The 23,978-nt window shown below is 40.3% G+C and overlaps 1 protein-coding gene across 1 annotated transcript in view; it reads right to left on the bottom strand.

The window, feature by feature from the left end:
* Positions 1-242: 242 nt before the first annotated feature.
* The window catches only part of KLF13 (Kruppel like factor 13), a 32,633-nt gene continuing 8,897 nt past the window's right edge, over positions 243-23,978 (bottom strand). Inside the window, exon 2 of the mRNA XM_027740867.2 lies at positions 243-5,048. Coding sequence (XP_027596668.1) covers positions 4,756-5,048 — 293 coding nt within the window. The 3' untranslated portion in view covers positions 243-4,755. The remainder of the gene's footprint in view (positions 5,049-23,978) is intronic.

The following is a 23,978-nucleotide window of genomic DNA, read 5'->3' as shown; positions in this document are numbered from 1 at the left end:
GTAACCAGAGATGAAACTCAGCCACAAACCTCCAACAGGTTCAACCTTTCCAGATGCAATGGTATTTGGATCCAGAGATTTGGTTCAGACCCATCACTACCTATAATGAACTGGATCCCTGGTTTTGCTCTGTAGATATCCCTTCATTATTCAGTGTGTAATACAGACACACTGCTGTGTATTTATGTATACACACATACTATACAATATACACACATATATGCATTTATATATATGTGCATATGCTTATATAAATCTATATATATAAATATATATATATATAAAAACACCTATACCAGTGAATGGGCTTTTGCATTCTATATTCTGGTTTATGGGATAAACAGGTATAATTTGGTTGCTTTCTTCTGCCTAAGGCTTTAGCTTTATCCCCAAAGGAGTTACAAATACACATGTTCATCAACCATTCACTGACACAGACTATGTTAGCACCCAATGCACAAACACATGGTGTGATGGAGTAAAAGAGCACCTGCAAGTTAGTTTCTAGGCATTACCTGATGAAATTAGTAAATCAAATGGCAATGAAAAAGCAAGATTTAAGCATGTAGAGTTGATTTTCCTTATTCTTCACAAACCATGTTCTCCAAAACAACAATGCACTTCACAAAGTACAAATTCTGTAGCTCATGACAAAGACCTGGAGAAAGGCAGTTGTGAATGGGAATAGCTACAAACAGGTGAGCTCCTCACACGGCCTTTAATGCCCAGATGCATGAAACAGGGAAAGCACTGAACGTCTGCAGAGAGGGGACTGAGGCTTTCAAGGCTCTCACAGCTACCATTATTGCAAGGGTTAATGCAATAGAGAAGAGGATACATACAGGAATTAGATGTTAACCATCAAACAGAGGCTTCTGATGACTTGTCATAAATATATACCTTTGTGGTTATGTAAACAGATAGTATGCATGTATCATAAAAGCAAGGAACAACTAATTTGCAGACATAAAAAATTCTCTCAGAATCTAGCTGCCAGGAGTATCCCAGGACTGCCTTCTAAGAAGCAAGATGAAAACTGAATTCATGTTGCCATTGGACCTTTGCAGAGGATGAGGTTAATGGAAGGGGCGACTGAGTTTCTATCTCCAGGTGACTGGTGGTAGTGAAATGATGATTTTTAGCTTGCACCCATTTCCTGCAGCAAGGCAGTTCAGCTCAATTCTTCCAGCCAAAGCCAGAATTGTGGCTGGAGAAAAACAGACAAACTTTCAGGGCTTCCTTAATAATAATAAACTTGTTGTTGCAGTCTGAAACTAAAATTAAAAAACCCACAATGGCAGTGTTGCCGTTTGTGAGGACTCACCTCAGCAGGCTGCTGGGGCAACAGAGGAGGCAGGAGAGATGCACACCCCTCCAGACACAGGACTGTGAGGAAACCTGCCCCTTGCCAGGGCAGGACTGCCTGAGTGTGACTGTTGCTATGCCAGGACTGGTTTAGATTACACCACTGGGGCAAACAACAAGGGCAAAAACCTGAGGTTAGTTTGGATAAGCACCCAGATTTCAAAACACAATTTGAGCTGTTTGAACAATTTTGACTTGTTCTATCTGCAAAACTCAGGAGGAACCATCATGAGAATGGAGTCTAATGACCTTACTGGTCATTAGCCATTTCTAGCAGATGCTGGAAAACAACAAACACTCTTTTTTCATATGAAAATATTATGAGAAGTTCTGTTGACATTCATTTTTGGAAACTACTAGTGGTTTGGAATTCATAATTTATCCTAAAACTATGATGTATTAAACATTTAATGGAGTTCTTTCAAACTCTAGCTGGGATTTTAAAACACGGTAACTTGACCGTCACCCTAACACACGCTGAGGAATTTACAACAAAGATGTAGAAAAAAAGTTTTAACGACCAATTTCAGAGAATTTCCTGAAAGTGTAGCTGTGTTGGCTATATCCAGTCCCGTACTCTTCTCATTAAATGAAAGGACTGAACTGGAAATTTGACTTTGAACCAATTTATTTTTTCCTGCTAAAACTTGGAGAATTAGTAGTAATATCCATGATGAATATATGTAAAATGTTAGCTTACTGTTAGAGTTAAAGATTGCATAGTTCTATGTCCCTCAGAACAGGTTGTTCCATAATCTTTATATTCTACAATCTCAGCACTAATAAAGCCTGGTGCAAATATTCCTTCTTCGGGCAATTATTAAAACAACTTGTTTGGAATGCATCTGCTGAATTATTGAGCCCTAAATAAATGGACTGAAGCGGTTCCTCCTTTCCTGAAGATTAAATGATGCTCTTGTTGGAAAAGATGATGATATAACAAACTGAATTTGGAACACGAAGCCTGTAATTTTTGCTGATACTTCGTGCTCCTTCTGTTTTTGGTTGTTCCTCCTGCCCTCCATATCCCTGTATTAAGGTATAATAATGAGAAATGTGTTTATGACTTGTTTTGAAGTATGTGCACAAGACACAGCTGACCTGTAGAATTCCTTGAGCTAGATATCTTAAATGCCTCTTTACTAACTACAGCAGAAGAGCTCTTTCAGCAGTCACAGAAATGATTGGAATGTGAATTCCTGTTACCTGAATTGTATCAAGTTGTTAAAATTGTGTATCTCAGTAGATTTTAAAAAAACATAAAATAAGAACAGAGGAAATCTGTAGAGGCAAACAGACCTGGCTTTCCCCTAACTCACAGAGGTTCGGCAACCCATCATATAAACTCAACAATACTTGTCATCTTGCAAAAAAACCTAGCAATCCTCTTTTTCTGTGAAATGAAGCAGTAGAATTATGCCTCGCACGACTTCCAATCCAAAAGGGGAAATTGTGATTTTCCAAGAGGTGAAATCTGGAGAAAATGAATGTGAAAAAATACTGAAATATCTGTACTTTGTCTTTAAGTATTTATCTATACAACTAATAGAATGTGTAGTATCAGGAATAATGTAAATATTATGGAAGTACCTATGAAACTACTTGGAAACCTACATTAGCCTCTCACAGTTAACATACAGTACAACAAAACCTTGCAAAATTGGATCAATGCAAAGCAGCAAGTAAGATACAGGTTCATTTGGAATCTGGGAGCATTCACTTAACATCAAATGACAGGTTTGGCATCAAGAGCTTCTTCTCACCATCCTACACTTAACTGCATTTATACCCTACAGTAAAAACAGGATCCCCCAAAATTCCAGAATCAAAAGGACCTGAAGTTATAATATGCACTATCAGACCAGACAAACACAGAAAGTGTATTTGCTGCCAGTGAGGTCTTCAGTACATCACAATGCTCCTGCACTTTTACTATGTTTTCTACCATACAAAACATAAAAATCCACCTCCTTCTGCTCTATCTAGTGTCAAATATTTGAAAGTTATTGAAAAGTAGCCAATATTCCCTTTCTGTTATCAAGCAGTTATTCAGAAATAAGAGCACCTTGCTTTATGCTGGTATGTGTGTTTTTGAGAAACCTGTAGTAGTGCTGAGCTATAGTCACTTTAATTTAAAACTTAATGCATATTTTACTTTTCCAGTCAGAAAAGTATGATTCTCACTTCTTTCATCAGCAACCACAATTTTGATGCAACAGAATACAGAAACTATGTCTTAGCCAATTTGTTTTTCTAAGACACAGCTGTACAGCAGGTAAGTACCTTGATAACAGTTTTGGTGGGCATTGGTTCAGTAATGCTATTTCCACAATTCATTAAAAAAAAAGAAGAGAGAAAGAAATAAAGGAAATTGTTCAAGTCAGTGTGGTTTGATTTGAATATTCTGTTGGTCCCATACTGAGCAGGCAGTGCAGATAGCTTAACAACTTGGAGAGTGTGACGACAGAAAGCCTCTGAGACTCCAGGCCACCTTGCAAGAAAATGTTACCCAGTGTAAATATGTTTCTTCGTGATTTAGGTTACTTACTTTTAAGGCATCTTGTTTAAATGTTTTTCTCAGAATTTTATCTAGCATGAAACAAACCAACAAACAAGTTTATCAACCTCCCAGAGATTTTTGCAATAGAAAGTTGGTTTTGGAGCATCTTCAGCATGAAGTGAAAAGACGGCTTGCCATCAAAAGCAGTGGGCAGCTTGAAGAAAGACAGGACTTCTGTTTAGACACTCCCCAACATAGGTATATAATGAGGAAAACAAACAATGGACGAGTCTGGTACTACATTCCAGTATTGGTTTGGTTTCCGTATCGTTTGTTTTTTTTTCCCAATGTGTGAAAGAACCTAACAAAATCTTCTGAGTGCAATTATATTTACAGAGTAAGGCCGTGGTTAGGGTGTGTCTTCATTGTAATTATTGTGTAACATAAATATCCATCCCTGAGAAAGGAGAAGGGGGACACAAATCCAACACAGTTCATTTGTATGTACGCTCATGTTGTGCAATCCCGTCTTATAAACTACTTTGACACCTGAGGTGAATTGTGGGGCTTTTTGCCTTTTTTTTTTATTTTTTCTCATTTTCTTATAAAGAATGAAGAGGATCCATAAATGGTTGCAAAATATATGACATATTGAGACAGCAGGAGTCACTAAGTGTAACATGTAAGTTTGTCTGTCCATGAGGTTAGAATAGCCACTCGTGTGGTCGGGTAAAGCAAATTTGACTAGAAATTGCAGTGGGAGGAAGCTATTTACTGATTTTTTTAAGAAGGGGGCGTAGGGGAGGGAAACAACAGTTTTCCAAAGGTGTGCAACACAAGCCGAAGTCCCCTGGGCGTCGGAGGCGCGGTGCCGTGGGCAGCGGGGCGGGCTACGGGGAGCTGGCGGGGCTCAGCGTGGGGCTGGAGGCGTCCGAGCGGCTGTGGTCACTGAGGGAGCCGGCCCTGGAGCCGCTGCCCGCCCGGCCCCGCAGCATTCCCGGCTGGAAGTTGGCGTGGCGCCGCGCGTGCTTCGTCAGGTGGTCGCTGCGCATGAAGCGCTTCTCGCACAGGGGGCAGCGGAACCGCTTCTCGCCCGTGTGGGTGCGGTGGTGCCGCGCCAGCTCGTCCGAGCGGGCGAACTTCTTCGTGCAGCCCGGCCAGCTGCACTCGAAGGGCCGCTCACCTGCGGGAGGCACACACGGCACGGTTAGAGCACAGCACGGACTCCGCCGGGCTTTGTACGCGCGGGGTAGAACAGAAAGGCTGGGAGCGAGGCAGAGCCACTACCTGGATGGGGAACGTGGTACCCTCTGCTGCTCCATCAAAAAGTACTGCCAGTCCAGCTAGTGATATACCTTATTTGATAACTGCATCTTCAGGGACGCTGGGCTCCTGATCCTTTCATGGATATCACATTTCAAATCTCTTGTGCTCTGTTGGACTTAACTTCATTACTTGATAATACCTGTACTGAGCTTTATAGTATATTCACTTTTTCCTCCAAGCTGTCCCTATGTGTCTGACTCAATGCTGAAGTTCAGAAGGTGTGAAGTCTCCCTCTTCAGCTATTTACAAGCAATTTTGGTAAAAATGAAGATTGGCAATGTTGAGGCACTGATTTGAGGCTCCCACCTTGTATTCTCCACAGCCACGCCTGTGTTTTCTGCATCTGCTACAAAGCACTGTGGTTTCTCCTGTTCCCTGCCTTATGCCTCCAGAAGGGAGGCAGGGAGCACTGTATTCCAACCAGGTAAATGTGTCACATTGAAGGGATCAGCTTCTGTCAACAGCTCACGTGAACCCCCTGACCTGTGACACTGTCAGACCCATGACCAGTGAGCCCAAAGGAGCAGTGACCTGGTGACCTGATGCAGTGACCTGGTTGTGAGCGCCCTCAGCCATGGAATCACCTCTCACAGGACAGATGCTGTGCAGGAGCTCTGCACGTGGGCACTGTGGGAGATGTGCAGCCTGAGAAGCTCTGCACATTGTTGTTGTGCAGATGGATATCTGGAATGTATTCCCAGCTTCACCACTGATGTGTTGCATAGCCTTGGGCACCTCACATTATCTGTTTCCATTCTTAGCTTCTCCGTTTGATAAAAATGAAAACATTGAATCATGAAATGTGCTACTACTTCTGCATATTGCTTTGGTTCTTATTGTCACTGAGTCTGAACATCTCATATTCCTTATTTGTTACTCATCAAGAACATGTTATTCTTTTGTGAATACACAGAGAATTTTTCATAGTTATAATTTTAATAACTTCCTACTTGCACTAATCCTAATGTTTCTAATTCTGAATAGCCAGTTCAAGAGGCCTAGAGAGCTATATAAATTCTGTGGCAAAATAAGAAAGAAAAGTTCTCCCCACACTACACTAAATGGAAAATAAAGAAAGAAATTAACCTTCTGGAGAAATTCAATGCACCTTAATCAAAACAGAGAGCAAAACTGACCCCAGCAAACCTTCAATCTAAGCAGCCAATACTCTGCTTTAAATTCACACATTTGGCTGTAACATTTATCTCCAGGATCTACTTAGGAGGCTCCTGCTCAGAAAAATAGTTTTATAAGTTCCTCTCCTCTCTGTTCATGATGCCTGCAAGATACTTCAGCCAAATCTCAAAGAGTGTCTCAATGAACAGATAGGCAAGTCTTTTTTTAAATAGGATTTTGTTCAAGAATCTGGAGAAAGCAAGTGTTCCTGATGTTTCATTGATTATTTAGGAGAAAGATCAAGTCTCATTAGACCAGCTGTTCTTAAGCACCTTTGGTGGATTTCATTCCCCCTCCAACTACACTGCATAATGCAATGGTGTATCTGTGCAGGACCCAACGAGATCTGCAGAAGGAGAACCACGAGCACCACCTCTAGTGCTCTGCAAAAGGCAGCAAAGACAAACAGAACTGCTTTCAGCCTAAGAAACGTAGGGCTCCACAAATGATTTTAAGAATACAACCACAACCAGCTGGTTTTGAAGGATATAGTCTTGTTGCTTAAAATAACCTGTGCAAACCCATTCAGTGTCCTCCTTAGCCTTCTCCTGCCTGCCTTCCCTGCTGTTAGGGGAGTGACCTCCCCCTCTGCTGATAGAAATGGGAAACATATATTTTGGCTGTTTTTCATATATCTTTTCTTAGATATGCTCCTGCCTGTGGTGGGACATGCCAAGTCATCCCTGTTGTGAAACCAGATTCACCAGTCTTCTCCCTGTGTTTTGGTCATACAACAGAGAAAATTCTATGAGGACTTTGGAACCTCTGGGAAGGGCAGTGAGACATGGTCTGAGAGGTGGAGGTGGATCTGGCCTGCAAAACTGGAGTTTCTCATCCCTCAGCTATGCCATCATTTTTTGGTAAGGCACTGGCTTTTGGATGTTTCTATTGCCTGAGTCCATTTTCTCTGTGTTTATTGGTGTTACAAATGGTGTCAGCAAATGTTCTTCCCTTGAAGAACTGTCCCATGAAATGACTGCTTGCAGACAAGAAAGGCAAAAGTTTTCATGCAGTGTTTTGCTTCTGCTGTTGAGAACACCATGAAGCACAAACAAAATGGTACCTTTTTTTTTCAGTAGTTTGCATGGCATCAGCTGCTCTTGTCTATGATTCTATCATTGGGGAGCCAGCAGTAGGGACAACATTCCAGTTCCTCACAAGAGAGAGGTTCTGAAGCAGGATTGTGTAAGACCTGTGTTATCCAGCACTAACAGACAGGTAATGAAGGTATTGCACAACTTATCTCCCCTCTCTCCACTGCACATCAGATCTGAATGAGAACATTCAGGTTCCTACTCACCCTCTGATTTGATATTAATGATGGTGGTGAGGATTTGGGCGCTGAGCCAAAAAATGTTGTCTGTCTTCCACTACATTTCTACTGTCCTCTGTCCTCCCCCTTCCTAGGGACTATTTTTCCCCTCAGTCTTCTCTAGTCTTGATCTGACATCTTCTTAGTAGTTGTCTTTAAGTTTCTTGGTCAAGTGGTTTTCTACTAACAGCTGGCATCACTCTAGTAGTGGTGATAGCTCTCTAGAGTGTTTCCCAGCTTTGTTGAGGTTTAGCAATTCCTCTTCAAAGAAAAACTGTATTGTGAGGAAATGCTGGATGCCTTGTGTCAAGATATGAGAGTCATTATTGTTCAGAAAAAATTAATACACAGTCTGGAACAAAGTTGCTGTGGGGTATTAATTAAGACAAGACCAAGTTGCTGCTCCAAAACCACACATGGAAATTCACAGCCTGTCATCGTTCTCATCTCTCAAACAGAAGGGATGTGGTTTTCTGTGTAGGTAAGTTATATAAATGTCCTTTTACCAGCAGTAAAGCAATCAACAGAATGAGAGATTATATGACTTGATTGCCTAATCTCATTAAGGAACAGGCAGCCACAGTACAACGTTCTTGCATAAGCAGCAGCCCATGGACATGTTGTGCTCAACAAAGAGCTCTCACCATTAAAATGGCTGCACAGAACACAATAAGGATTCATTCAGCTCCACTTAGGCAATGCCCAAGTCAGAGTTTTACCTTTGTACCCCGAGTGAAGAATGTGATCTTACAGATTAATGCAGAAATGTTATCAAATATCTTAGATGCGGCAGGAAACAATCACGTGAATGTGAATGTTGAGAGTGTTAATGCTGTGCCTTGGCAGCAGCAGTATCTTTGTGCATTATGAGCCTTACTAGCAAGTCTCAAAGAGTGGTAAGTCTCCAAAAGGTAAAGATGCTTGAAAAAAAATGAACCAAAAAGCAACTCAGGCTTCTTTACTCTTTGGAGAGGCAAGTGAGAGATGCCTTTAAGGCATTGGAATATTGTAAGGAAGGAATATTGTAAATTATTCTTTCACAATTTTAAATAGGTTTGGATTTCCATGTTCCAAATCCTACTAAACAGTAACCTTTCTAGCTCCTCTGCCAGAGCACGTGACACCACATAACTTGTGTTTAGAGCTACACAAGCTGATGGGAAGACATCACATTTGAGAATTGAATTCAGCTGATCTTAACTGAAAATTACACAAACAAGAACATTTTTGGCTTTTTCCTGAACTCCACCCAGTCCAAAAAAAAGAAGTGTGTAAAACTGCATTAAGAAACTTGCAGTGCTCAGTGAGTGAAAGTACGTGAGCTGTGCAGGTGCACTGAGTTCTGAATTCATTCCAGAGGCACAGATCTGGCTGCTCGTGCTGCTCATATTGTCTGGCAGAGCTGACTGCCAAGGGAAACATGGAATTGCCTGGGCTATAGAAACAGAATTAAAAAAAAGCACTTCTCTCCTCTCTTGCTGGAAGGGATTCAGAAGTATCTAGAGCCAGCCTGGCCTTTATAAAGGCCCTTTGTATTATTCTATATTTGTCAATCATTATATATATTGAGGCAACTGTATGTAGATATGGAAACAAAAACTACAGAGACTGTGGAACCAGATCTGATGTCTACTGAACTTGATTGGTACTGTACTTTTAGTGCACATGTAGTTTTAAGGACTCCTTTCCTATGTAGTGACACTGCTGTACAGACCTGGAGTTATCTCCTTCCTCCTTCACCAGTTCATCTCTATGATATCCAGCATTTGAGTGTCATTTAAAAACAGATACCAAGTACTGTGTAGGCCTGAGCATACTTTAAAAATAACCTGCTACTGACTGAAATGCCCAAGCAGTTTAAGACAACTGTGACACCAACCATTTTCTGAACTACAGTGCAAGGATTAGGCAATTGTGTCTGAACAGTCTGAAGTGTGATATCTGCTGCCCTACAGATCAGTGTACTAGCGAGTCAAACCACGTACTGCGGGCTGTTTTTTCAATTTAACTCATGTAATAGCCCTGCACATTATGTTAAGCTCTTCCAGCATATGCCAAGGACATGCAATAACAAAGAAATTTGTATACTGGGAATTCCACAAGTGCCTGCAAAACCAGAAACAGTAAGCCAGAAACAATTTTCTGTGATCTTTAATCTGTTCTGCTGCTTCACAGAACAGCATTGTATGTTGTTATAAAAACAGACTAGAAACCTGAACATGCCACTGTGTGCTATTCTTATATTTCTACATTTTCATATATGTAATTAAGAGTATATTTGGAAACATGGATCAGCAGGCTGGGTGGGGAGGATGAGGGTCAGACAGTTAAACAGAGATGTGACAGAAGCAGCCTTCCTCCAGGAGAGGAAATGCTATCCTGGGAAAGAACATTCAGCCAAGCAGACTATGCTTCTTGAGCGTGGATGTAATTGAAAAAAAAAAAAAGAGAAAAGGTCGTCATTCAATAGCACTGATACATATTTATGAATATTTTAGTTTCTGTTATTCTCTTTGTTTATAAAGAAACCCGTTTGCATGGCCAAAAACCAAGTCCTTAACCTTCTCGGTGCAAGAAAGAGTAATGCATAGCTTTGATGTTGCTTTGATGTTAGACAAATGGTGGTTTCTTTAGTAAGTATTTTAAAAAGGATCAAAAAATTCCAAAGCCTCACAATTCCTAATTCCTATCAAATGAAACTAGTTAGTTTTAAATTAATGATTTTGGGAGTGATATAACCAAGTAAGGCAAATGCAGTAGTATTTTACATCTGCTGTTGTGTCTGTACAACAGCTTTTGGGTATCTTGTTCACACCCATCTAACAGAGGTAGCAAAGTCAGCAACATTAAGCTTCACTAGTCCCGGGGAAATTAGGATGTTTTAGTAATGCTCTCACTGCAAAGAAAAGTTAGAGGGTGAATTTGACTGTCACTAGACACTGGAAACCCCTGATGGGAGTGTGGTAAGAATGTCCCAATCCAATAAAAGCTCCAGTTGGAGTTCCCATGTTACCAGACCCTGGGACACACAAGGACCTGGGTTGCATTAGGACCTGCTGACAGAAGCAGGCAAGTTCTACTAATTCCATTATCTGTCAGTGACCTTTTTTTAGGAACTGGAGTTCTCAGAATTCCAGCAGGGACAGAGCCAGGCATATACAACCTCACTTCAAAGTGTGCACATCTTTATTTTGATCATAACAAATCCAGTCATTAAACTAATAAATTATTGGATCATTGTTTTCTATGTGCATAGGAAACTACTTCCAAGCAGGAGCTTCAACAGCTACCATAGTATCCACTATTTAAACGCTTGGTTTATTTTCTGTACCTTAACATTTTCATTGACTTATTTAGACATGTATGAATATTTCTTGAAAGAGGCAAGTTTACATTTTAAGTGTTTACATCTGTGTTACTGTTTGCTCTGGAAGTCCTGTATTGCTCCATGTGGGAGCACAGCTCACAGCACATGACTGATCTGTTAAACCTCAGCTGACCAGAACACCTCAAACAGCAAATGCTGAGCACACATGTTCAGGTACTATAATGATAATGGCTGCAAAGCAGAGAAATGTCAGTAGTGAAAAATTCCTCCCCAGTCAGATCTGCCCCAAACCAAAATAGCTCCTCTCCTCTGTTCCATGCAGATATCTGGTCCTCTTACAAATACTAGCACTCACTCTCACCAAAATGGAAACAATCTTTCTTTTCTTTTTTTTTTTTTTAAACAGATTACATCCTATCAGTTATATTCTAGGCTTTTATTTCAAACTTGTTCAATAATGGCTGAAAACTCAGTTTACACTAATTTTAACTACTTAACTGCATTTTTATCAGCCACATTTGCTTCTCTTTTGTCAAAGCAGAATCATTCTAACATAATCCATTGTCTAAAATACGCATTCCATGGCTTTACTGAATATCTTTTTAAACAGGGATGCCCAGGCTGAACTGCTCTGTGTGAGGTTCTATAGCTTGGCAGTTTTAAATATCCATGCTTTTTATTCTGCATCTTTGCACAGTGAATTAAGAATCATCTGAAATTTGAACCTGTTAGCTTTACCAAGTCATTTTCTGCCTACCATGTTAGCTCCTGATTGACTCCTGCTTAGTTCTTGCTTTCTCTCTGCTGCAGGGCACCACTGTGTGTTCAGTAAATTAAGCCCTGTGTTCTACTCCCAACCCAAACCTAGTTCTGGACCACTTCACACACCCAGTAAGTAGCTGGAAGTTATGTTCCAGGATCTGGAAAATAAATCTTACAGCAAATTGGCTTTAAAATGAAATGGGCATAAATTTAATAAAAATAAATATTGCTACATACTTTGCTAAGGTTTTGAATGAAAGAGTGAAATAAAGGCTAAAACGATGTGGATAACTTTTTTCATGCTCAGTTGAAAAATTAAAAAAACTTTGAACTGCAGAAGAATTCAGCAAACAAAGAAGCCCACAGTAATTTTATTTTTAGTTGACCAAAATGTTTTACTTCTTTTGGTATGTTTTTTTATAACACTATTTTAATTCCTTTAGCTTTGGGGACAGTTTTCAAGACAATAATGACGTTAATCTGAACTGAAGTAATGAAACACACTAGCACAATTTTTCTGAAATCAAAAAAGTCAGTCTAAACTGTTTTCTGACTACTTGTCAGGGAACAACTGTTCATCAGAAAGTGTAGTTTCTATAGTTCCTGCTAGTAAAGAAATGCAAAGTTTTTAATATTCTTCATTAACATTTCTTGGCAGCTTTCCCTCCATGAAGATTAAATGCCTCACATTTTTACTAAGTGACTAACTGGAGATCTGATCTTTTAAGGGAACAATTTCATTTGTATTTTCAACTTCCACTGAACTCCCTGTGTTTATAAGCACAAGGGAATTCCAAAGACAGCTAACAAGGGGCTAAACAGCCAAGGGTAAGGACCATGAAAGTCTGTCCTCTACTTCACAGAGAAATCTTGAAATAGATTTTAGATCTATGCTGAAAATGTGACTATGCCTTCTGGCATTGCAGTAGGACCCAGGGAGTCTGAGGTGATTCCCTACAACATGTTAAGGACAAGAAACATTTTCCAGTGTTATGCTAAGCTGCTTTCATTTCCTTGTACTTTTGTCCTCCTGAGTAATTTTGCAAATTGTTGGTGAGTGATGCAGCCCTTCAAAACACTGTCTGTTTTGAGTTCTCCTAACACTACTAAGATGCACTAACGTGCCATGCACTGCCATGGCAAAGAAGCAACCAACCCAAAGTCCATGCCAGAAAGACCAAGCATATTTTCAAAACGTATTTGTATGATCTTCTCTGCACTGGTATCAAGTGTTAAGAGTTCCACGGATACATAGTGCATTCTGTTTGGTTTTCTTCTTTCTAGCTGTGTTTACACCATAGTCTTTCTCTGCTAGAGAGAACTTCAAAACACAGGTAATCCTGCTGGGCAATTGAGAAATTAAATTCTTTCTCATCAACTGAAGATCATAAAAAAGTCATTAAAATCCCGTTAGGATTTCCAGTTTGAAATTCACATCTGTATCTGTAGACCTGAGCACTGAGAGTCTGATGCTCCTTTGTTTTACTGCACTCTTGTACTCAGAGACATAATGTTTGTCCTCGCTAATACTGGGATTTCCCTGTGCAGTTTGTCCCTTCCTGCTTTTACAAGTTTATGGTTTAGCTCTTCTCTCTTCCTTACACCCCCCCCCCCCCATCTTATGTGTTCCCTTCTCTTTGAAACTATAGAAAATCAGCTGCTCTAGGGGGTTTGTGAAGCTCTGAAGTCACAAACTACATGAAAAAAGAGCTGGGTGGGTAGCTGGGTGGATGGGTGGGGTGAGTGTGTTAAATATGTTCAAGAGTTTTTGTCTTGAAGCTCAACCAGATTAAAAATCATGAAGGTGAGTTTAGCCTTCAAGATTCCTTCCTTTTGTGATGGGGCCTGGATATATGGACACAAATGTTTGAAATACATCCTCTCTCTAGAAGTAAACAGGAGTATTTAAAGCTACTTTAGCAAAGAGGCTGATTGAATTGATCCAAAGGCACTTTTATAACTTTCTGCATAATTAATTAACCTAGTCATGTGCTCACCACTTTGGCATGCATGTGTGCATCTCATGGCTCGATTTGACACATCAGTAGAATCCAGTGCAGTAGAAAAGCCAGCAGAAAGACAACTGTGAAGCTAAAGGCTGAGAAAGGGAGAGCAAGCATACAGAGATCTGTGTAATGTCTAAAACACTCCTATGGCTTAGGGATTCCTCATCATTCTTCTAACCAAGGGTCACAGGCTGCCTGGAGCTGCTAGCAAAATGATGGGAGTTCACTTATTGAAGGGAGGTGAGGGCATCCTTGGTTTTGCTGCCCTCCCCAGCCTCCCATCACAACACTGCTAGGAGCCATGATGAGATGGTGAACAAGCAATATTCTTGTTAGTATCTAAAGCACTGAAATTTAGCAAAACAGCTCCAAATTCTTAGCAAAGTGTTCCTGGGGGAGTTACTGATCATATCCAAATGCAGTAATAGCAGGTCCTCTTGGATGTCAGTTCTCATTGGTACTGGGGGTGTTCAGGTTAGCCATGTAAGGTAAGGAAGAGATGCACACGTATGTTTTCTCCTCACAGAAGTATCTCATTACCCACATCTCCCAGGGCAGGTAGAGTTTTCTTTGCATGACTAGAAAAAGCAATGCACAACTTTGTGACAGCAACTGCATTACTGCTGTTACTGCATTACAACTTCCAGATGGCCTTGTCAAAGTCAACATAAATAGTATTTCTCTTGACCTTTTTCTGTCATATTTGCTGTAGTTTTGCTATGTGACTGCACTAATAGCAAGTACACTTCAAAAGCACTACAGCAATACCTCTTTGTAAAGCTGCGAGTAACCAAAACTTCAGTTGTCTCTTACAAAGGTAAATGGTAATTTGCACAATTGTATGAGATGGTGTTTACAATGTATCCAATTTCAAAGATAAGGTAGAAGTCTCCTTATAGTTCTATATGGATTTATCATTGTTATCTAATGCTGCTCTTTGGAGATTTTGTCTTAAGTCTGAAGCCTAAAGTTCACTGTTTTACTCTCTTTCCCAAAAGTTCTGACACAGGACCAAAATGGAGACCCCCCCATACAAGAAAAGAGAGATATCTGAGCCATTACATACCCATGAGGCTGGAAACCTCCCCTGCCTGGCAGGGACAACTTCTACATCTAGGGGAGTGTGCAGACTGGAATGGGCCCTGTCTGCCCCACAGGGATAACTCCTATCGATCCTGCTTCCATTAAGTGCAGTGCCTTTGTTTACATGGATTTTTGCAACATCCTGTTATAAAAGCAGCATTTTTTCACTCTCTTGCTGGAACCTATGGGTAAATAATGCTCTTTTACTGAATATCAATGACAGGCCTAACTTAAAAATGAAAGACGACAGCCTCAGTGTCAAAGAGCTTATGCTCTAAAACAATACAAACTAAATGTTCGGTTTTCTCTCAGACTTAAGCACCTGCAGTTGCTGTATGTAATTTCTGCTCAGTAAGCCTAAAACTCTTCCTGGGTCTCATTATCTCAGAGGCATTAAATCCTAGACCAGTTCTCAGTAAAACAGCTCAAATTCACTAATTTAAAAGAGCAGCAACTTTCACTGGATTTTGTCTCTCCTGTGGCTTGTTCCAAGAATGGAGATCAATAGCTGACCCTTTGCCTTTGCACTTAAATTCCAGATAATTAAATTGTGTTCTGCTGAAATGATGAAGTGATGAATTCTGGGGAGAGGAAGATGTGTCTTGGCGTTGTGTCATTTGCAAACCACACTGAAGTATCACACTTTGCAAAGAGGGGAACTCTAAGGCTTAGTACAGTAGCCCTTTAATGACTGTATTTCTCTAGTTTGCTCTACTCACATCTATGAATGTAATAAAGAAGGATGATTATTAAAACATCTATTGTGAGTAGAAAATAAACACTGTAAATAGAACCTCTGAACACAGCTGGGTATTACCGAATGACAAAACTAAAAGATGAGGGAATTTTTTCCTTTTCCATTGGTCAATTATACTTTTAAGCAAATATACTTGAAAAGAACACTGGAGTTGAAACACTGAAAAATCTATGTGCTAATCAGAAAATCTGACCCATTGCATCATCCCAGCAAAGGAATTTCTGCCTAGAATTCTTGCCTTGAGCCAAAACCTTGTTGTTTAAGGGGCTCTTTTCATTCCTTACATACGAAGATTGTCTTCAGCATAGGCCAGAGAAGTCTGGCCTCTTAAAACATAACAGAGACTAACATCCATGAAGGTATGTGGGATTTTTTTCTTTTTCTGTCATGTTGGAGAGCCAATTCAAACCTTTTAAAGTGGCAAAGGACTAGAGGAGGGTTCTCCAAATGTATATAATAATAAGCACAGTGTTTTTATCAAATGAGTCCAGTTAAAACTTTCAAGTAATAATGTGGACCTTGATGAATATACTTGCTGGACTGAGGTCTGTTTAGCCATCTGCAGTCTGATGTCCCTCCTGTTGCAACATGCTAACATGCTGATTTGTTGTCTGCTACAAGCTGATGATTTCGGCTGCAGCACTCACCCTCTGTTAGAGCAAATAAGGTGATTAATGACAATGTTATGCAGACAGCAACTGAAGCCAAGAAAACAAACCCCTCAGACTTGATTCTTCCTCCTCCAGGAGGAAAAACATCTTACTTATAGCTGAAACAATGGACCCAAAGGCATCTACAGGGAACGTGTAGTTAAGGTACCAACAGAAACACGAGGTTTCCATTACAAACTGCTGTCTGGATCTTTCCTGTGCTACCTCAGAATTGCTCTGCAAACTCAGAACAGCTCCAGATCTGACATCTAAGTGTCAGCAGCTCCATGGGAGCTCTAGAGCGGTATCCTCCTTGGCAACCTGGCCTTCTTCAGCTCACTCCTTACAGTGGAAAAAAAGGTTACAGGCTCAGTGTAGGAGAGTTCCCCCTCTTCTCCCAGTCTGTGCTACCTCTTTGTGAAACCCGGGGTTATGACCCAGCAGAGCTCACGGGCTGCCAAACTGTCAGTCCCATGGTGTGCTCATCACACAGAGAAATTAGACAGGTAGCACAATTAACCAGTAGGTCAAATGGCAGAAAACAAAAATGCCACGTGGTGATTTCTTAAAGTCGTAACTTTTTTTGGCAATTCTCTTTTGAACAATCCCCACAGATAACTGTGCTCCTTTCTTCATCAATTTGATGACCTTTCTTCCCTCAGCTTCCAGTGTGGGACACAGGTTACTCCTTGCTTGTCTAAAAATGCACGGTCTTCTCTCCAAAAAAATACTGTTACCTAGTCCTTGCTGGAAAATTTAGTTAGCTTTCTTGGATGGTCTGAAATTTTAATCTGAGACAGGGACTTAAAAATTAGATCAAGCCTAAAAACTTGAATCTGAACATGCTTGTATTGCAACAATGTTTGAAATCAAACTGAAACATCATAAACCATCCCTGTCTGTACCATGACCACAGAAACGACTTCTGTAGATGTTTAGGCTGCTTTCAATGGAAGTCGACCTCACAAATTATTTTTTGTGGTGGCTTTCAGAAACTTCGCATGGTAATACTCCTGATCTCTGTTTCAATTGTAATGTTTTAAGTGGGAGAGCAATTAAATAGGTAATGACAAATTATATTAATCTGGTGTGAACTGTGGATGAATTCATGCTGAAATCACGCCACTTTGGCTCTGTGAGTTCTGCCCCAGCACTTGTGTGAATAACTGCAAAGGAGGAATCATGACCCCATGAATCAGTTTTTTCTGTTGACATATCAACAATTCTTTTATTATTCTATTCTACTAAAAACAGAACAGTGCTTGTAAAAGCAAAGCCTATCAAATTAATGAAAGGTTGTCCCGCTATGCAAAATAACAGACTAAAGGACTATTCATCTAAACGGAGACCTGTACTTTATTTATCTGAATTCTGGAAGATGTTGAATGTCATCTGCCTCCAACTGAAGTGCACAGACCTTGCGGGTAAGTTATGACATTTTATGTGCACAGCATCTCCCAGGATCTGGGGACAGGATGAGATTTCACTTTGCTAGAAGCCAAGCAAACAGAAGTTAGTAAAGTTGTCTTTGGCTCTAACTGTGAAATGTCTCTTTTTGAACTTTTGAACTGTTTAATCAACAACCTCACAGTAACACAGCGTGCATGAAACATGGAACTTCAGCATTTATAAGTACAGCTAAAGCAGTAAAACTGAGTGAAAAATCTGATACTGAGAGTTTATTGCAACTGTATGAAAGAGAGAGGGAGTGGGAATTTCCTGTTATTTTATTCCCATTCTGGATGGATTGTTTGCCAGAGAGCAAGGTGGTGTTGAAGTGGTTTATGAGCAGCATCTGCCAATGACCATGTTAAGCATCCAGCTTGAGGGAACAGGCAGCTCTGGAAAGTAGTTTTATGGGCTGATAATCAAACAGTAAATCTGTTGATTGACACCAGGCAGCTACCCTTCAAGGTATGCATAACCCCACAGCGTACACCTCAAATTCTTCTGCCCAGATTGTAAAGCCACACTTCCTGTTTAAACTGGGCTTCAGGTTTTGGTTTTAATAAAGGAATCAGATTCTGCGATAACAGTTGTGCTTATATTCTAATGTGCTCACTTTTAAAAGAGGTCAAATTTTTTTAGAAAAGACAACAGTTGCAGTTCAACATTCAACCCTTTGCAAGTCTCATATTCTGACAATACCTTCCCTGTTTATTTTGCATCTCCTGATCTATCAGTCTCCTTCAACCACAGCTGTGTGAAAAGGAAAAAAGAACACCAGTTACCTGCTCCTTTCTAGTTTCATCTTTTTTCAGCCTTTCTCATATGTTAATTCTTTAAAACTACAAATGTTTGTAAGTACATACACATCTAGGTCTCATTCTCATATAGAAGCAGAAAATAAATAAGAGAAGGTTTTCAACACTTATCACTGATTGTCTCTTAATTTTGACTTCCTTAATGCTTTAATCACCAGAGTGAACTCGTAGGGCTGTACACTCAAGCTTTTGAAAAATCAGGCTCCTACCCAAAGTCTCAAGCTGTTTCTGAAAGCATGTGTTACCACCTTGGCCATATTTTATTCAAAATAGAAATAAATTGTCAGTAATGAGATGTTGCAATGCGATTCCCTTAGCATTCCTTCTGAGATAGACCTGCCACTTCTCTCTAAGCCTGCAAGGCTTCAGGAATGCCCAGGTCCCTTCCCAGGTCCCAGGTCCCATCCTGTGACAGAAGACAGGCTGTTTTATTAGCCTGCAATGGAGGAGCATTGCTGCTACAGCCCCATTTCTCTGAGCACGAACGCCCCGGTGCCCCACCCCCTGGCTCAGCTCCGCTCCAGGGAGCTCCGTGTGCTCTGCCTGTGCTCCCCAGCTGGGTGTGACGCGGCACAGGCCGTGGCCAGGGCTGGGAAGGGACGAAGGAAGCCGGTGGTGGTGGTGGAGGATACGAGTCACGAGCCTGTTATCTGAGTGTGACTCTGGATGTGGAACAGGACCAAAAAGATCTTACAGAGAACACACATATTTCAAAGAGAGCTTTGTCAAGGGCATCTTGGTACATATAATGTATACAACTCAAAAATAGAGAGGTGTTCTCAAGCAACCTCTCTCACCATGTACTCGCATACAGAAGTCAACTGGATTCCTTTCTTCAAAAGAAAATAATACTTTCACTACTTTCCTTTTCAAAGTAGTATTGAAAGGAACACCTTTACTACGTGGAAATTTCCTAAAAGGTACATATATACATCATGGCCTCTTTAGCAACTCTGTCTTCCCTTGCATGCTGCAGCCATGTCTTCACTGTTTCCCTTTACAGAGCAGTCTAGCATTAAACCCAGTTATGCCTCACTGCAGAATGTGGCTTGTACATAGAAATCGTGCTAGAAGGGCTGCCCAGCAGCCACCATTTTCTCTCTACATACTTTAAAAGCCTGTTGACATGTAAACCATTCCACTGTGTGATTCTTTAGCCGAGATTCTGAATTCTACAGGTCATACATGTCAGGTAAAAATGCAAACATAATAAAAATGTAAATAAAAATGCAATGCTGCAAAGGCAGATATGTTGTAATAGCAAGATGCCTATTACTTCCCAAAACATAAATTACTAGTGCCTCAGGACATTTCTTCCTGCTCTGCTACAACTCTTCATTTAAGAACATTTAACTCCAGGCAAGGAGAGGAAACCTGCTGGCTTTTTGAGGTGGAGCACCTGTTCCCTATGTTTGCAGGAACTAGGTTGACCATACTTGGCTTGCCTGAAGCAGAGGGGCTAATGAAATACTCTGTAAAATACAGGATTTTACTGTGGCCAAAGATTTTTCAGGAGAAGCTTTCTGTTATGGAAAAGTTCTGTGAAATACAGTAAGAAATGCACTATTAGTGTGAAATTCTAGAAGATATCACTGCCATGTAAGTCTGCAGGCTAGCTCCAAAACCTGATATACAGGGTATAATTTTTACTTTGAGAAAGATCACACAAGTTCCCTGCTGTTCTTCCATTTGGACTCTTGGTCAATCTAGTCCTAAATCTGAGAACCATAAAATGATTTGAACCTGACTTCCTCAGCTCCTGCTGAGCCCAGCTCTGGAAGCCATGAGGGGTCTTGGGCTAGGATTCAGGAACTGCAGAAGGAAGAACTACAAGGTTCATAACCTTGAGTAATCAGGAGGTTCTGTTACAACAGACTGACTGTAAATAAACCCAGAGAAAACAGGAATTGCAACTTCATAAGTTGTGTTGTATCCTGACAGCGTTGGGCGATTGAGATGATGCAGCTACTGCTGTTTCAGCTTAACAGTGCCAAATGGGACAGCTTATTATTCCTACCAAAAGACGTGAGGCACAAAGTATTTTGTACTCGATTTTCAGCCAACATTTGGAACTTGTTTCTACTTTTTTTTGAAAATAAGTTTTTACAGTTCAATTTTAGGATTTGTGAATAATGGACAAGTAGGAGAAAAGCTAAATCTTAGGAATAATGCTACATCATTACACTGCACATAAACTGGTATATATTTAGCATTTTTTGCAGAAGATACATAAGATCAGCACTGTAAAGCTGTATACCCCGTGCTGTCCCCATGCTCATTGATGCACACCTTTTCAGTATAACCCCTTCATTTACAACTCAAGGCTGTAAATGCTGTTAGGAGAATAAATTTACCACTCTGCATGAGGCAGCTAGGGCATAATCCCATGGCTTAACACAGGAGAAAGAACTGGATACAAGGAATGCTCACACAGAAAGTAACACAGAAGCCGAAGTGTTAGAGTTGATTATTCACTGACTACTGTTGTGTCACTGGAGTTCTGTACAGATGGGAAGGAGCTTTGTTTCATAATCAGAAGAGTCGGACACAAGCTTGGCCTAGGAACTCAGGACTGTTTGTGTATTTTTTTAAAATGAGATATTAAAATACCCAAAAGTGGTTTGATTTTCAAGTGAAATATGGTTGTGCAGTGAAAGTTTCTGTTGTTCCTACTGTGTTTGTCCTTGGAACAGCAAGGAATGAACTCAAATGGAAAGTGTGTCAGAACATACGGGGAATACACGGACCTTGCAGTGCACCCACGAGGATGGTACAGCCCCTTTACAACCATTTGGTTGCGAAGACAGTTATGTGATCACTTGGCCTTCTTTGCAAATGAGAGTGGAGCTCAGTTCCTCCCCTGCATTCAAAGAACAAAAACTATCAAGTATATCAATCACATCACTTCCTTGCCTTTCTGTAAGAAAGTCATTGAAACATCCAAGAAAGCAACTTGGGTGCCAACACCAGAGAAACGTGGCTTCTGCCAAGTGAGTTTGAGACTCCTGCAAACAACAGTGCTCATATCCAGTTTGCAGTGTATATGTATGCAATAGAGAAATGGAACTTGGATGTCTCCAAGGACACACTGTACACAACAGAGCTGGCTTTTGGAAAGAAGCTTTAAGCAAACATTTGCACAGAAGTCCAGCACAGGTGTCATATGCTGTTCCAAACAAATTAGTCTGTAACCCACCCACAAATGCTAACCTTAGCAGCACAAATTCGGGTATCGATGATAAAATCTCAGAAAGCATAGCTGCTTTTTTAGGAATTCATTACAAAAGCAAAGCACCAACCAGATAGAAATCTCTCAGACCTTTCCTGTAATTTATTATATTCTTAGTTACAAAATATAAATTTTAGTAATTTTTGCCTTAGTGACAAAAATTAATCTAGCTATTTGTACATTCAAGAGGAAGCATATAAAAATGTTGCATATAAAAATGGAATTATTTTCCTGTAAACAGTCTGTAAGAACACCAGTCAAGATGAGGACATGAAAAGTGAAGGGTTCTTTCACTGAGAGGCTTGGTGTTAGACTGAGAGGAGAGAAAGTACTCAAATCTTTATTAACCTATCAAACATAGTGAAAGAGCAGAACTACGATTTTTTTGTGTTACAGAGCCCTAAAACCATGGAATTAACAGCAGCCTATTAAATAATCTCATTTTAAATGACAGGGAAGAGAAGAGGAAGTATCGAGTGAGAAAAATGCAGGTTTAAAATAGTGTATCATTACAGAGATGATTTTGTCTAGATAAGGTCAGTGATACTGTTTTTCTCCAGAGGCCACACTGCTCAAAAAAATCACATGCAGAAGTGCAGAGAAAACAGGTGAGTTCTACATGAGTTTTCACCTGTCAGCAATGTTAGCAAAAAGTCTCTAAAAATGTAGCCCTTCACCACCTAGGACCTTGTGGTGTGAGTCAGGTGAGAGTGTAGGCTTGGAGAGAAGAGCTGTGTTGGCCTAGTCCACACTGCTTACTTGAACTATCAGTGCGTTCCAAGTACTGATCTGGGGTAAGAACAGAATGACAAGATGTTCTGTTCTTTTTGGGTGTTTTTTAAAAAGAACACCCCTTTGGGGACTGCCTGAGACTTTGCACAGAAGATGCTGGTGCTGAACAGCTGTACTTTGACAAGCAGTCTTTAAAAGCTGTTTCTCATTAGAGCTTTGTCTCTGCATTATGGAGTAAGAGCTCTGCAGAATCTCAGTGTAGTGTAAGTCATGTTCCTGAACGCATTCCAGCTGTACATTGCCCAGCCGGAGAAGTCTGGGGTAAGGTTCGTGGCAGCCTTTTGAAAACTTACCTTGTCACCAATGTCAGGTATTCTGCAGAGCAGGTAACAGTGGAGATAGTGGGTAAAGGGACAATTCTCCCTCCAGGCAACACATCCCACTACCTGAGCAATGCTGAGATACAGAGCTGCAAGAGCCCTGTTCCCCCTTCAAAGCCTCACCAGCACAAGTAGGAGGGGCAGAATCAGAGTTAGGGTTCATTAAAAGTTATCTTTAACTGTGTACAAAAACACTTTTATGTGTCTTATGAATGCAATGTTTACTATATTTGCAGGTGGTGGGGAGAGGAAGAGGTTTCTTTCCAAATGAAACACAAAATTCTGTGCTTAAAAAAAATATATGTTTCCTTATAAGGACACTGACAGAGGTTTTTTTAGACAAGGGGTAGGTAATTAGCTAGAGATAGTCTTACCTCATATCATATCATATAGGTCGAAGTAAAACTCATTCTATAGTTCTAGATAGCATCCATAGTTCACCATAGCATCTATTAAAATTAGTAATCAATAATTAGAATTACCATGACCAAATTTTCTATCTTCTCTGTCACTTGTGAAAACTCAAGCTTTTAAATCCATTTCTATTAAGTCTATTTATGCTAATACTACTATGCAGGGCCATCTATAAATTCCAAAGCATTTGCTTTTCTGGTTGCTCATAATTTTGCTCCTACATTTCTATTTATGCTAGAATTTGATTCCAAACGTTGTCAGTCTGAGAAAGACTATTTCTAAAATGTTAGTGAGAAGAATTCATGTGTTTTTAATGATGAAATCTGGGGCAAATGGAAGGTGTAAATATGGTACATCTTTGCACAAAGGCGAAAAATGTATTAATGAGAATCCTGGCAGAAAGTAATCCTTTGGGATATCTAAGAAATTCGGTTTTGTTTGGGCCATGTTCTGAGAATTTAAAAGATATAATTATGAATACAGCCTGGATTTATTATCCAGTGAGTCCAACCATTCTATGGGCACTGCTTGTAGACATACATGCACCAAATGAAGTCTCCATTGACTTACAAGGCTCTCTGTGCTCTAGTCAGAGTTTCACATGCATAAGAAAGCTGCACACAATTCACATAAGGCTTGGAAAATACATCAACTGCCAGAACAATCAAGAACTACCAATGCCCTCCTGGTATTA

Source organism: Pipra filicauda, unplaced genomic scaffold (genome assembly GCF_003945595.2).
Source record: "Pipra filicauda isolate LSUMZ 115617 unplaced genomic scaffold, ASM394559v2 scaffold324_size1259732_pilon, whole genome shotgun sequence".
Taxonomy (NCBI): Eukaryota; Metazoa; Chordata; class Aves; order Passeriformes; family Pipridae; genus Pipra; species Pipra filicauda.
This window is presented reverse-complemented; position numbering and strand designations above follow the sequence as displayed.